The following is a 16,664-nucleotide window of genomic DNA, read 5'->3' as shown; positions in this document are numbered from 1 at the left end:
GTGGTATCCTTTTCCTAATAATGGAAAAGGAGACCACACTGGACCACACCATCAAGGACCGCTACCCATTGCCCTTGATCTCGGATATCCTAGAAGCGGTGAGAGGAGCTGTAGTGTTCACGAAAATTAGATCTCAGAGGTGCCTACCATCTGATCCGTATAAAGGAGGGTGACGAATGGAAAACAGCCTTTAGAACACCCTTTGGTCATTTTCAATACTTGGTTATGCCCTTCGGACTCGGCAATGCCCCAACGGTCTTCCAACATTTTATGGACCGGGTGTTCTCTGATATGCTGTTCCTCTTCGTCATAGTTTACCTGGATGATATACTGATATACTCCAAGGACCATCTGAAGCATGAGAACATGTTAAAGCAGTCTTACAGCGTCTATGTGAACATAAGCTCCTGGCTAAACCTGAGAAATGCCTTTTCCATGTGTCTACTGTTCACTAAATTGGATTTGTGCTTAGCCCAGAAGAAATTGGAATTGACCGCCCGAAAGTAGACTCCATTCTATCCGGGCCTGTTCCAACTACTGTGAAACAGATTCAATCCTTCCTGGGGCTTGCCAACTTCTACCGAAAATTCATACCTTCCTTTTCTGAGATAGTACAACCGATCATTACATTGTTGAAGAAGGATACTCCCTTTCACTGGACAGCAGTCCAAGATGAGGTGTTTCAACGATTGAAGTCAGAGTTTAAACAAGCCCCCATCTTGGCTCAACCTGACATTGATCGACCCTTCCCAGTGGAAACGGATGCCTCTAACTACGCCATCAGGGCAGTCCTAAAACAGGAATTTGATGACAAATTAGAACACTCCATCGCCTATCTTTCGCGCACCCTGACTCCTAGCGAAACCCACTATTCTGTTCTGGAAAAGGAACTATTAGCCACCCGTCAAGCCTTCACAGATTGGCGTAATCTAATCCTGGGAGCGAAGCATCCTGTTCAGGTCTGCACGGACCATCGGAATCTTCAAGTTCTACAATCCCTGGAATGTAGGAACAGTCGTCAAGCCCGTTGAGCCTTCTTCTTTGCCCTGTACCAGTTTCAAATCCATCATGTTCCTGGAACACACAATATAATTGCTGACGCCTTAACCTGACGTCCCGACAACGAAATTCTTGAAGACCGATCCTTCCCAAAGATGGTTCTCCACACAATATTTGTTGCCCAAGCTGGAAGACATTCGGATGCAAACCCAGTCCTCTGGGATCTGGAAGGAGTTTACTGGGAAGAATCGATGGAATCTCACAACAAAGGACGGATATTTAATCAAGGATAATGGTCTGGTCATCCCCACGCAGAGACTGCAACAAAGGATAACAAGCCTATGTCATGACACCCTTCATTCAGGACACCGTGGCATCACCAACACTCTCCGTTAAATACAAAGACAGTTTTGGTGGCTGAAAATGAAAGATGACGTCCAGCATTACATCCAAACCTGTGCAGTCTGCACTCAAAATAAGCATGATAACAAGAAACCGGCGTATCTCCTGCTCCAACCAGCGCTGCCAACAAGACCTTGGGAATTCATCGCTACAGACTTTATTGTGGAACTACCACCTTCCAGGGGATACACAACTATCATGGTTACCATTGATATATTCACTCACATGGCTCATTTCACACTTTATATAAACTGCCATCCTCTCTGAACTCGCTGGAATCTTCCTGGAACACATATTCCGACTTCATGGACTACCCTCCAAAATCATATCTGACAGAGGACCTCAGTACATACCTCAGTTCTGGAAACACTTATGTCGTATACTAGGAATCCAACGTGCCCTCTCCCCAGGTTTTCATCCACAGACCAATGGAGCTACTGAACGCGTGAACCAAACCCTGGAGCAATATCTTAGCTGTTTTGCCACCAAGGTCCAGGACGATTGGTCACTTCTAATATCCGTGGCTGAATTTGCATACAATAATTCGGACCACTCGGCTGTCAAAACCAGCCCCTTTTTCTGTAGCCAAGGATTCCACCCTTCGGTTCTACCATCCATACTCCCACATCCTACCCCAGTTCCTACAGTTGACTCCTGGATTGAAACCCTCATCAACGTACACAGAGAAGCCAAAGAACATCTCGAAAAGGCCCGAACAAACACCAAGCATTATGCGGATTCCAAAAGAAGACAAGGGCCTTCATAAGCAGTGGGTGATAAGGTCTGGCTATCCTCGAAATTACTGCCTCGAAACTTACGACCAAATAAGTTGGCTCCCCGGTACTATGGCCCTTTTTACATAAAGGAAATAATTAACCCAGTGGCCTTTCAACTCAAACTACCAGAATCCTGGAAGAGGATCCACCCAGTTTTTCACACTTCTCTGTTGAAACCATACGTCCATTCCTCCCAGACTGCTCCAAGATCTACGCCTGTGGTTGTTAATGATCAATTAAAATACAAAGTGTCCAGAATATGTGACTCCAGAAACAGACGTGGTCAGCTACAGTATCTGGTCGAGTGGAAAGGGTACCCTCCCAGTGAACGCACCTGGGAACCAGTCTCAAACATAAATGCCCCTAGACTACTCCGAAGGTACCATTATATACCTGGGTAAACCCGGAGGAATTGGGTTTCGGAGGAGGCATGCTGTCATGAACCAACGGACGCGTCCCTTCTGAACTCTGTGGTCCCTGACCCATAGGGGACTGAACTCAGCAGTACTCCCAACATGGCCGCCGAACGTGAAACGCTGTTTGCCAGTCTCCGCATTGTACGCTCTGCGTTCTACGAAGCAGACACGCCCCCGTGGCCCTGTGGGTCTCAATGCTACTGCTTGCAGTAGTAAGATGTGTTCTGCCATAGTTCGTACAGCGATTTCCACTGATTCCTGGTTCCCGGTCCCCTAATTTTCCTCCTCCTTCAACCTTCCCTTTTTGTCCTCACCTTGCATTCCTGGATTTCCTTCACACTCGCCTTCCGAGTGCGCTCCTCGCAATTTCCTGGACTTTTTTCCTGGACATCTGAACGCTCCCTGGAGATGGGACACGAACCGCACGCTGCAACCCGAGGACCCACGCACAGGGTTATACAAGACCCGAACAGTGCGAAAGAAGACTTCATCAAAGAACTCCAACAAACAACACAGACAGGTGAAAAGGGTGGAAACCTCTGACAATTCTCTTCCCACTCTTGGGCAAGATCTTGATCATCATCATGTGTAAAATCAGGAAAGATAAGAATGCAAAGGCCCCTTGGGACCATGCTGTGTTCTATGTAGTTAATCAATGAGACCTTTTCCCAGTACTTATTAATTTCTCGCTTAGATTGGCTATTGCTAGTAAATGCATTGCCAGGACTTCCTTTAGGGGAGAACAGAGCCAGCCTATCTCTTTCACGATTGGCAAGATATTCTGCCATGCTAATCAGAAATATTACCAGTGGGTTGCCAACCCAGCAAGCCTCACCCGGAAAAAACTGAAACAGTCAACAGTCTATTTTCTTCACACCACGCGCTGTACACGACAGTCCAGGTTGTCCAGGTTGTCTCTGTTTTACCTATTTTTCAACACTTGTTTCTGCACCATTTCTGCATGTTCTCCCTCTACAGGTAGCAGTTGATGGACACACCGCCTACCATTTATTATTAGTACATTCATCCACTTGGGTCTGGCTTGCCATCAAGTATTATTATTATTTTTTGAATCACTGCTCACGAGTATGACACGGTATCTGAGATAAAGGGGTATTCTTTACCAAGTCGGTGGCTATCAACCCATGAACAGTTTTTCGTGATCACTGAAAGGTTATCGTTATAGTAGTGTTCCAGTATTTGAGTTGTTTCTTGTCAATTATTGTCCCAGATTGCTAATCAGCAACTTTCTTCTTTTGGTTTTTTGGTTCCCCAACAACTTGTACGGGTACAACGATACCATTCATCTACATCGGCAATGAATGTGACATCCATGTAACATTTTGATTTATTGTGTTTCTCCTTTTCCGTCTGGTCCTTTACCCCTGTTTCTCCCTTTCTGATCGTTTTATAAAATAATTGATTCCTCTCTCTTTTCTTTTTCTTTTCTAAATGTATCTGTACTTAATGCATTTCATTTGGGCTCGCTACCACAATTTTTTGTTTATAGATGTCAAGAATGTTTTTCAACATGTTCTTTAACCCTGGTTTAACTATTTATGATTTTCTTTCCCCCCGGACATGTATGTTCTATGTTTTTTGGATATCAAATATGCAGTTTTGCCTTGAGAAAGACCCAGTGTGGGACGAAACACGTGTCGGCAGACCTGATACAATACATAAAAAATGTTCCTTGCTTTTCACTTTTTGCTTGAATACTACTCTTGTAATGTGGTACTTTGTCTATACATGGTTCTAACTTTGTAATTACTTTAAACTCCTACACTAACAGCGCATCTCCTATGTGGAGTTACTTTCCCCTTACCACAATGTGGTAGTAGGGTTGAGGTACCTACTAGACCCACAAGGGTGCAGCAGTTAGTACACTCACTCCAATTTTGTGTCACTTAGCAGATTTCCCCCTTTGACCAAGCGCTTCCAATACCCGGCCCACCTCATATCATTCCTGTGTTTCAAAAAATTGCTAATCCGAATGATGCAAGCAAATGCTTCTATTTTCTATTTTGCAAAAAATAATCAGCTATTTTCCCACACATCACATGCCTCGATATAAACAACCAAAATGGTGGAAACTGTGGCATACTGTGCTGGAGTCTGGGGCTACACGAAGACCACCCTGCTGGAATATTAAAAAAATGAGTTCCTGCAAAAACATTTAGGGGTCCCCCATGCAGGCTGTCTTTTTTCATCTCATTTAGAGCTGGGAGCCATGTATTAGGTGGACTATGTGAGGCTAAAGCCACTTCATCATTGGATCTCACTTTGGACAAACCCCCTGGCTGTTCTAACACGTAATAGTTTAGATCATCTACTGAAAGGTGAAGTAGCAAACAAGATCCAATGGCTTGGTTATGTGAAAAAACAGCTAACATGCGTGGGGTTATCTGATTGGTAGGATAATCCACGTCCAATGAATACTAGCTAAAAACAATAGACTCAAGTGCTCGTATTACAAAAATTGCACCAGACAGAGAGAAGGTTTGGAGCTAGCAAAGCCAAGGGTGAGAATGCATGCTTCTTTTAAGTTGACTGGGGGTTGAGAGACTTATCTATCATTTGTCACCAAAATGTATGCTTGGTCTCTAGTAGCAAAAGGTAGACCAAATATACTCACTTTAAAGCGTCAAACCAGTAAATGGAGCAAGGAAAGCAGTGTTATGTGTGCAAATGTGATCCAGGGTTGGTGGAAGACGTGATCCATGTGTTGTCCTTTTGCCCACTGCACAAGGTCATATGGCAGAGAACAATTCTCCAGATTTTAAGCGGAATTGTATGGGCTATCGATCCCTTCCCACTGGCTATCCAGTTTTCAAGCAGCACTCTGCTGAAAATTCGACCAGTCACGGACGGTGTCCAGGTGGCTTACAAGTTGGTTGTTCCCACCAAACTCAAGGGAAGAAGTTAACTTTGAAGGGCTTCTCTGTCGATTGGAGTTTCAGGCAATTTGTACCTGCAGCAGGGCGTCACCGGTCGTCCAGCAGTCCTCTTCCTTCAGCTCGTCTTCGGTTCTTTCGTTCCAATGGTTGACTCCGCTTTCCAAGTCCCAGAGACCTGCTTTTAAACAGTTTTCCCCCATTCATTCAGCCTGGCTGTCACTCACCCAGCAGGGTGTCTGTCCTTGCCGGACAGTCAGCCAGCCAATCACATCAGAGTGCATTCAGGTCTCCTAGGAGACTAAGCACAGGGAGTTTCAGGCACCTCCCTCACATCCTGTCCACCCCAGACACTCTGGCACCAGAGGAGGGCTTCAGCACAGAAGCCCGCCAAAAGGCACGAACAAAGAGACCAAACCAGGTTTGGCGCACAGAATTAAACACAAGAAGGACTTTTCCTAAAAGAAATGGCAAAAAAAGTTGACCGGAGTCTGTTTTTACAGATAGGTCTGGGGCGCCATATTGAAAAACATGGCTACCCTTGATTTTGAGCTACCGTTGTTAGCGGTCACGAAAGATCACGGTAGTTGATCTAAACCACTTTCCCCAGCCATTTAAAATAGAAAAAGGTAACATTTTACTGTTACATGAGTGTTTTGATTCATGGGAAGCTAAGCAACCCCTCCAGCACTCTATTGGAAGATAGTGTGTGCTGGGTCAGTAAATGTAAAAAGACAAGTAAAGCCAATTTAACTTTACATGCTCTGGGAGATGGTAGTCAATCCCAGAGAAGGTATTTAAAACTTGGGGAATCTGAAAGACACCCCTGTGCCACAGAAGGTGCTGTGTGACACAGAAAAAGATGATGCCACTGGAGTTGCTTTAAAACTCCATAACCAAAGAACACAAAAGTAAAACACTTTAAAATGAAAAGTTCAAAGCCCCAAAATATAGCAAAAGAGCTGGAGGGCTCTAAGGTAAAGGGAATTTAGCACTTGTGTGAGATATCTCCCTAACATACCTTTGCAGCCCTGAGATGTGTCCTGCATGCTGTAGCACGACTCATCAAAAGACTCGGCAAATTCAACCACATCGCCCTGACCCTCATCAAACTGCAATGATGCCAGCTGCAAACCTGTATCATATTCAAATCCTGCTGCATCCTATACAAGGATGTCTCCCTGAAGTGCCCAAACCACCTCACTGAGAAATTCAGCATCACTGGAGGCATGCGATCCACCAGAAGCAAGGATATGTGCAGAATTGAACTGTGCTGGTGCAGGAAGGACAGAACAAGAAGACAGGTATTCTCTATCTATGTTGCAAGACACTGGAATCTCCTCTTCAAGATCAGACTCTCCGCTCACTTCTACATATTACAAAGAAGCTCAAGACCCTCCTCTATGAATGGCTCCTGCCTAAATCCTAGGGTCACACACTCTCCACTCCCAACCCTACATAAGACTGGCTGATTTGATCCCCACGGTTTCCTCTCCTGGTTGCTTCTAGATCCCTTGCTGACGAATTGCCTGATCTGCCCCCCCTGTTATTTATTTTATTTGTGTATTTATAATGCGCTGACAGCACGCAGGCATCAGGGCACAACAAAAACACACAAGGACAACAAATTTAATGGGACAGTGTTAGTGCCTCACTCTCTTGTTTCCCTCATCATGTTTTCCCCAATGATTGCAAAGTGTTCGGTTGCTGCCTAAAGCTAGGTGCTCGCTCATTAAATACCCAATATCATTATTAATAATAAAAGTAAAATTGAGAAGAAAAATGGACTTGCAAGTGGGTTACCATACACACTCATCTCCATTTTCTACATAATTCATATTTGTATTGTTCATGTATCTATGACTTATGCAAAACACTTTTATTAAGTTCCCTACAATTATAACTTTATACTTTGGCATTCAAGAAACATAGCATTGCTTTTTGACTACACCATCAGGAGAAGTTAAGGGCAGCATGTGTTATTGGTATATGGCCACTTCTTCCACTCAAAGCCTTTTTTCGGGCTAGTGAAATAAATGGCTATCAAGGTAAAAAGAAATGCACCACTAAAACCCAATGCTATTATCCCAATTACTGCCCATCCTAATTCATCTTGAAGTGTCACCAGGTTTGGATATTATTCACTAGTGTGGGATATATTTGGCCCAAAAAGAAGGAAACAGCATTTAGCCATGTTGGGCCTAAGAATTTAAGGTCATTGAAAACATGCTAAGATGAATACCAAACTGAAAAGGCAGTATTTAATTTGCATCTGCCACATATCATAGTGCTATTTCAAATAAAGAGAAACATACTTACTGATTGGGCCTTACATGTGATTGATATAAATCAAATGCTTATTCTACACGGAAAGCATGACATTTGCAAACACAGATACGGTGACATGGAAGTGGGTGCGTCTTGCAGCTGAAATAATAAACAAGTGGAGTTAAAATTTCCCTTGCCAAAATGAACATATCATGATGAGAAAATGAACAAGTGACTCCATGATGCAAGATATAAATGGCCTCACATGAAGAGTATATGTGGCAGATTGGAAAACAAGTATTTTTGTTATTCGGAGAACAGAAGGCTTGTGTGGGTGTAAAGACTCTTCCCCTGCAAGTGAAAAACAGTGACCTTCCCCCATCAAGCTCTCCATCTGAAAGACAATTGCTTTGAAGGGTCAGAGAGAAGAGAGGGCTTCATGCTTGACAGAGCAATTTATTGGTGTGCTGGCTCAACAGAAAGACGGCCAGTAAATGGGTTGAACTCTTTCAATATGTGTATTTAAATTCAATTTGTGGTCAGCTCAGCGATACTGATGATAGGCTAGTTCAATGGGGAATTTTCCCTGAGCATATATGTGGGGCCATCTGCAAGGCTCTTCCAGATAAGCAGAACTATGGCCTGATCTTTAACCTTACAAGAATGCTAATGGACTTCATGACAGGAACACTAAGAAACTAAGCCGGTGGCCAGCCCACTAATTTAGGCTTCAAGAGTTGTAATGTGAAAATACAAATACGCATGTGACTATTTTGCTATCGAGTTGTATTAAGTATCATATTTTGTTTGTTTTCTCAGGAACCGTAGGTCACAGACAAATAACTCAACTATCATTTTAAAGCTTATTCCAAGGTCGTTCTGTTGGCACTCCATCAAAATTCGACATTGGAATCACAAGCTACAACCTGAAATGTGTTCCTAACTACCAAGTAAAATGTCACAAACCAGAGAATCAGGGATGTGATAACTTAACACATTAAGTATCTGGTAGAAAATGTAATGTTCATAACTGTTATAATTTTTGCATGAACTGCAAATAATTGCTGTTTGCACCTGCAATCTCCTGCCGAGACGTGAGATAGTTCATTACGAGCAGCATGATTAGAGGAACCCACAAATAAATATGTTGTAAGGTTTATGTGTAAAATGAAGAAAGTTGCCATGTAGTAACTTTTTAGGTAAAACATTGAAAAGTGTAAAATGGAGACTCCAGTGGGTGGATTCATCCATTCCATCAGTTCAACTACATAACTCCAGAGGCCTATACACAGAGAGGGCTGAACCTTGAGGGTGGAGAGGGCTGTATGAGCCACATTAAGATTCAGGGATAATAAGCTAGCGCATTCTATTTTTTATATTTCAGAGGTGTGGCTTTTTTGGTTAAAGAGTAGATGCACAAGCCAGAGAGGGGAAAAATGCATAAAATCATCTGGGTGAATACTGAAAGATTAGTGAAGAGTTTAACCTTGCCTGGGAGAGCTGCCTTAAATTAATCTGGGTGAAGCTATTTAAAAAATGCTGCAGACTTAACATTGCCTGGGAGACGGCAATTGGGAAAGACTAAAGAGGCTGGCATTTTTGCAAGGAGAGCAAAATAGAAGGATGAATGCGATCCATGACTAAAGTGCCTGACCAAATCCCTGTGCATCCCGAAGAGAGGGCCCTGAAACGCTGATGTCTTTCCTGTGCGATAAACCTATAAATCCAATGTAAGTTTTTTGTCCAAAAGAACCAAGTGTGGGGATTTGTTTGATTTAATACTTCCCATTAGTTAATGGGTAGGGGGTATGGAAGTAGACCCTTACTCTGATAAATAATAATACAATTAATTCTCCTATAGCTAGCTCCCAGTTGGAATATAAACTATAGTCTGTTAATGTAATTGGGTACACCAATTTTCCTTGTCAACCTCAGAATTCACTATAGGAAAGGGGTGTCCTTGTCTAAAAACAAAATTTGTAATCTCACCTTTTCTCAGACCTGGCCTTTAAGCAGAGGGGTGTAGAATATAACCGAATAGCTGGCTTTCTGGTGCTGGGTAGAGAAGTGCTTTGCTAAATGAAACAAAGTGTAGTTCCTAATTGAAAAATGCACACTCTCTCCTAAGAGTGAGAAAGTGACCCTGATAGAAGAGAGATTTTGTATGTGCATTGCTTCAGAAGGTAGAATGAAGAAGGGTTCTATAAATCCAGAATATTATCAAAATGTCTGTTGGGAAATTAAACATACAGAGTGCTGCAGGTGTCTTTGTAATGCAGTTAGCATGTCCAGTGTGGTATCCTTTTGTATTTTTGAAAATAGAGAAATGTTGAGTTGATTTAAATCTAAACCTGAACAAGGAATACTAATGCTCATGATCTTGTATTGTTCCAAGGTATTGTTTAATTTTTGACATTCAGGGGGTTTTGTGCACAGGAGGGTTGAACAGTTTATTTGGCCTGTGTTCCATGTACATGAGACCCAAATGTGAAATCACAATAGTGAGATTTTGTTTTGAAGATTTGTTTTGTGTCACAGAGAAGGTGGTGTGTGTAATCATTTGGTGCAAATATTCATTAAACCTATTATTTAATACAAAGTTTTTCTTTCTGTACCCCGGACCGGTTCTTGGCTTATAGGTGGCACAGGGGGAAGGGATCTACGTGGCTCTATATGAGTCATAGACAGGGCTAGACTGAATCAGACAAATTATATATTGTATGGCGCTTTACCTGGGAGGATGAACTCCCCATGTGAATAGAAGTTGCTAAATACATTGTTACACTAGTCTGTCTCTTGCATTGCAGATATGGTAACACATTATCGAAAGATGCAGTCTGTGAATCACATTTGCTAAGAGGCTCCATCTCTTAGATTGTATTGTTGCATCATGGTTAGAAATGTATAGACCTAAATCGTTTGCAGCAGTAAATCCTGGTGTGTTGCATATTTCATTGTTTTATTGTGTGTGTTGTATTGTGTATTAAGTTTTGAGAATTGTCTATTACACGTTCTAAATGTTGATTATGACATAACATCATAAAAGCAGAAGAGTTGTTTATGCTTTAACTTATGTTTGTAGTGACAGGGTTATAGGGGCCCAGATGACACGCAGCACATTAACTTTGACCCTAATGTAAAGTTTCTCTACTGCTTTTTGGGTGAGGGACAACATAGTATGCCTTCATGTGTGGCAAACAGGAACTTGATCAGTTACAACTAGGATGCTTTGCCATGTATATCAATCAATGCAATTCATAAAGCTCAATAACTGATGAGAGGTGTTATACAACAAACATGAAAATAATCCTACTAATTGGGAAAAAAAGACTGTAATTTACAAGAAAGGAAATGCATAGGTAGGAGGGAACTTCAGAAAATTGGAATCTTTAACATACAAATTAAAAGCTGTGCATTTTATTGATCAAATGCATGTTTAGAAAACAACACATGTATATCATCACAATAAATACTCATAACATTAAAACATTGTAGAAGATATGGCATGAATAACAGAGATTGCAAATAAGCAGAAACCTATGTCAAAACATTTGTCACATCAATATCTTTGATGAATCGATGGTTTCTGAACATTGAATCAATCATTTGTTAGATAGTTTCTGAACATTGAATCAATCATTTGTTAATCAATACTAAACATAGTATTGAGACTCCATTGCCATTGATATCTGCATCATAAATAAACAAAACCTTGTGCGAGATGTTTTGATTGGTCATGAGTGTTTTGTGAGGTTTGGCTCGTGGATGGCCCACTTTATGTATTTGAGAAGGTTAGAGGAAGCTCAGGATTTGATTCTTACAGTTATGAGTCAGAAATACACGTGTACCTGTGTCTGTAATGATTACCCGTGCATTTCGGGTCATTTTAAAATCAGTGTAAATTACATGGAAAAGCCCATAGGTGCTAAAAACTTCGTATCTTGGCCCTATCAGTGTAATTCCGATGGTTTCGTGTTTTATACTACGGGCACAAAAAAGTTGTATTGCTGGCAGAAATGTATGTGCATGCTGGCAGGCGTTACAGTGAGTCAGGCATGAAAAGAGGGCAGAAATGCACTGGGACCAAACCAACGCTGCCCACATCAAAATGAAAACTTTGTTGAGATGCTGTCATATTTTCCGCGTGCATCAGTGTTAAGAAGCTAAGCATACTTTAGACTCTGTTCCTGTGGGCAAAATTACACAGAGCATACTTAACACGCAGAGTGCTTATCCCCATATGTTAATTGCCTTGCAGGATATTTAGCACTTGTGAAAATAAGCCCTATAGTCTGAAGGTGTTAGCCCTAAAAATCAGTGTCACCTAGTGTTTCAAACCTTTGCTGGGTGATCCTTATTTAGTCCTTATTTTGTCAGGCAAATGAACTTAGACCCAAGAAAATGAAGTATAAGCTAATGCAGAAGCATGGACTCAAACATTGTCCTAACAGGCATCACACAGTCATTGGAAGCCAATTGATCATTCTTTCTGGCTGTCATAAATGTGCACATAGGTTTCTAAAGTAGAATACCCAGTGTACTACCCATTGCTTCATAAGACCTGTATCCGTAAAACAAAACCTCACACTGCAAGGTCCACCACAATCAACTATCGCAGGGTTCGATTTCGTCTGAGTGACAACATCATCGTTGATCAGATGGAATTCAACTAGTGAATGTTGTCTTTCCTTTGTTTTCAATTGGATATCCGAGTGGTGGCACTGCCTCCAAGGAAGATGCTTAATGGGTCAACTCACATTCTTTCGGAGCTCAGTCCCTAAGTCGTTGATAGAAGAGGAAAGCCGCATCCAGTAGCCTGCTGGGCAACCAATTCACTGAAAATCCCTGTCTGTTGCAGCAAATCTCTCACACTATCCACATATATTCCGTCTCATGCCCCTATTTGTCTTCTTCGGATTTAATCAGCTGACGGCCATGTGCTCTCAAATGGCATGTTGAAATCAACATACACGCCCAATATATAAATAAATACATCCATTGCTCTTTGCATTGAGTGAGTGCACTGACTAGAATATTCTCTTATGTTAATTACGCTCTACACTTTCCATTCACTCGCAGGTCCTTCTTTGATGAGGGGACAGCACGGTTCTGTGTTGGCTGCGTCCTAGAAGCATTCGATTACCTGCACAACCGAGGGATCGTCTACAGGGACCTGAAACCAGAAAATCTGCTTCTGGATTCTGATGGCTATGTGAAAATGGTATGTGAAAATCTGCTTCTGGATTCTGATGGCTATGTGAAAATGGTATGTGCAAATCTGCTTCTGGATTCTAATGGCTATGTGAAAATTGTTAGTTGGCCTGAAAGCATTGTTGGAAGAAATGGTGAAAATCTTGCATTTATTCTAATCCGTGGGGTTACAATATGTAATGCATTCTCAGAAAATGGATGCCATTGGATGAAAACTGTTTTAATATACCATTTCTATGTACCAAGCCAGCACATATAACCTGGGTTTGAAAGTTCCATTTGTGCTTTGCACAAAAGAGGGCAATTTCTGCAGGCTCATTTTGAAATGGTTATGCACTCAGCAGAGCAGACTAACACCACCACCATGTTCGCCTGCATGATCCTCTCTATTGATGTTCATTTCCAGTTGGGGGTGGTAGAAAGCACAGAAATCCAGGTGCGTCCCATGTTAACATGATGTTAATATCCTGGATGGAAAAAGCAGTTATGGTGGCTGCCATGTTTGAACATTGTGGTCAATATTACAATTATTCCTTATGTATTCTACCTGTTTTTGCAGTTGTAAAAATCATAAAGAACTTTTGAGAGATTGAAGTCTCTCTGCCAGCATGAAAACAGGATGTGGGCAGAGCTGCTGTCAGCTCTCTTCGCAGAGTGGGGAAGCATGGCAAGAGTCTTTCCTGCTCTGGGTTCTGCTCCATCAGGGGAATCCTGACAATACTTTCACAGATTGGGGAAAAACGAAGAGAACTTGTTTCCACTAATCCATGACATTTCAAACCCCCTCAAAAAGTGATAGTGTGTTGTGTCTATTTAACTTTGAGACTTTGCAGAGGGTTCAACTGTGCTCTGCACTGGAACACTATAGTAAAAGGCCTCAGTATTTTAGGGTTACACTGGATCTCTTCCAATTTCTTCAATTGAGATTTGCTCTAGATTAATTTTGGATGTGTGTGGGACATTTTTGCTATGCTCCGTACATGATTAGATGCACTCGGTTACATCACAGGGACTTGTGTTTTCACACAAAGACCTCTTGGGATATGCCATGCATCTCCAACCGTTCTGCAGTAGAACTCCTGTAGTATCTTTTGATGCTGCTGATGACTCTTAGAGGGGACTGTCTCTGCAATTGCGCCTGCCACTTTAAAATCCAGCAGATTTGAAACTTTTTCTCTCTGGAGTGGTAGATGGCACTGAAATTGGGTCAGACCCTTAGGTTCCTATTGGATTTATCCTCCTTGGTAGGAGATTATCTCCCTGCACACATCAGTAATGCTGTGCAAACATTACTCCTTTCATTACATCAAATCCCTACGAATTCTGCCTCCTTTTTTGCAGGTGAAAAAACAAACAAATGGCATGTGTATGGATTCCAATCTTCCCATAGACATCAAAATCAGATGTGAGTAGGGACTGAAAGGGAGAAGACCCCAGAAATGCACTTAATTCTCACAATAAGAGTCAAACAGGACACATCCCCAGAGGGAATGAGACCAAGACCAAGTGCATGTGATATCAACAATCGTTTATCTAAGATAGGGCAAGCAGGATCTCCTCTGCTCACACTGAGACAGCTTTTGCATCATCTAGTAGAATGAACCCTAAGGGCACATGAAGGGTTGGGATTGGTCACTAGGGGCAGGTGCTATATGGTCGGTTCGCTGCGGTTGGTGCGAATTCACGTGGTGCGGTGACAATGCTTTCCAGGTCAATCGGTCAGCTGGGCTCATCGGATTGGCATGCTGTGTTGGCAACTTGTGTAGTGTTACATATCAATAGACACTTGACATTTGCCCTTGTGGCCACACATTTCCGTTGATCCAATATTACAATTTATCTTGTCTGGCAGATTCTAAGACCTGTGAATCTTGACACCAAAGGAAAGACATTTCTCAAATGCAGGTTAACTACCATTGGGCATAGGTTATAGTGCATTTCCTTAGCTCAGTACTAGATCTATTAGTGAGCAGCTTAACTGAGTGTTATTGTGATACAAGATATACTCTTTAAGGGGCCAAGTCTTTGAGATCACAGTGTTATCTAGAATGTCCATCTGGTACACAACAAAGAGGGCTCTTAATCTAAGGCCTAAATTACACATTAAAGAATGGGTCACAAAGGCACATACCACAATGGTCATAAGTCTTACTGTGGGGGTTAAAGGCTGGTTGTCTAAACATCATTAAGTATCTGCTAATCTGTCTTGGCACCATGAGGGGTGGAGGAGAATCGAAACACCTTCGCAGTGCAGTTCTGCATTGCATGGGGAGACAGAATCTCCTGAAGCATTTATTTACATAAAGGCTCTTTTACACATAATTGTTACATTATGATTATGATCGTTTAGAACACGTTATTGTTTCTATTTGGCTGGGTGCTCTCATTGTTATACAACTCATAGCAAAAATGCATGTATGCACCAGTTATTTTCCATACGAGATTAAAAGTCCATTACCAGATTCTTTACATGCAGGCCATAATACACATTATCATAATAAAATCATACTTGTTATGGCATCCGATTGCTTAATTGCTTTTACACAATGTTATGCATGTATAGAACTCAAAAATGAGGTAGCTATGTGCAGTTATTATGTTACACCATACATTTCGTGTTTACAATCTATTTCTGTTAAACTTCATACTACATCTTAATATACTTCTTGCTGGGCTCTAACGTTAGTGCTTTGATTAGACATGTCATGCAACACATTGATATGCTATTATTTACAGGGACCCTTTCAAGATTCCACATATAATGAAAATAGTTCATGAACAACTAATTTTAACGAAGAAAGGCACTTCTATTTTCATATTAGAGCACAAATAAACATTACATACTCAGGGGTCAGTCTTTAGCTGTTCAAAGGATTTTAGGGATGGTATTCTTTGTGGCCTGGGTCTGCATGGTGGGGGCAGGTTTATAGAAATGAAAGACTCTTTGCATCCAGGCCTTGAGCTGGGCAGTAGCAGGGTCAATGAGGTAAGACGGAAGACTGAATATACAGTGTGAAGTTTGTTGCATTCGCGCGGCCAGTCTCCCATGAGAACCGGACGGCTGCAGAGATGACAGAGGGGAGGAGGTGGGAGGGAGTAGGTTGTTCGCTGTGCGTGCCTTGAGGGGCGAGCTGCGGCCTGTGTTCTAATTTCATGGCTGGCCTGCCATTAGGTGGAAACAAAATGGAGTCGGTGGCACACAAAAGGGAGTGTGGTTTGACTCGGGTGTGAACTGCCCTCACGGGTCACAGTTCCTAGGGGTATTCCCGCGCGGGTGCTCCGGGGCTGGGGCCTTGAACCCAAAGCAGCCGCATCAGGGCCTACCCAGGAAGTGTGTGTTACCTCGGAATGGAGGGGGGCTCCAGTACCCCCTCCTCCCACACAGGACACTTGACCTTATTTTGAGTTTGGAGGTATCTATTCCTCAAAACAGAAATACACTTTCCACCACTGGTAATTTGTGGAATTGCCACCTAATAATGACCTTTCCAAAGGCCCCAAGAAACGCATTGTGAAATGGAGGAATTACCTCTGGAGGTAATTGCACTGGCGGTGATTATTCCATTTCGTTGGAGGTAATACTTTTGACACATATGCTGGAGGTATAATGTTGAATTCTTCACAAGATGACCAGGAGCCAGGTGTAGAAAAGAAAAGCTTCTTTATTGACAGTTAAAGGATCAGAATAGCAAAGCCCC

At 42.2% G+C, this 16,664-nt stretch overlaps 1 protein-coding gene across 4 annotated transcripts in view; it reads left to right on the top strand.

Moving 5' to 3' along the window:
• LOC138472491 (cGMP-dependent protein kinase 2-like) overlaps positions 1-16,664 on the top strand; it is a 2,724,950-nt gene that overhangs the window by 2,073,178 nt on the left and 635,108 nt on the right. For 2 of the 4 annotated variants that reach the window (XM_069610703.1, XM_069610701.1), the window contains exon 14: positions 12,835-12,976. In XM_069610703.1, the coding sequence (XP_069466804.1) occupies positions 12,835-12,976 (142 nt within the window). Of the gene's footprint in view, positions 1-12,834; positions 13,022-16,664 lie in introns of all 4 variants that reach the window. The other 2 variants (XM_069610702.1, XM_069610700.1) reach the window with 1 other exon arrangement.

The sequence above is a fragment of the Ambystoma mexicanum genome, chromosome 8, assembly GCF_040938575.1.
Source record: "Ambystoma mexicanum isolate Mex_15411 chromosome 8, UKY_AmexF1_1, whole genome shotgun sequence".
Lineage (NCBI taxonomy): Eukaryota > Metazoa > Chordata > Amphibia > Caudata > Ambystomatidae > Ambystoma > Ambystoma mexicanum.
The sequence above is the reverse complement of the archived record's forward strand: the minus strand, read 5'-3'. Positions and strand labels throughout refer to the sequence as shown.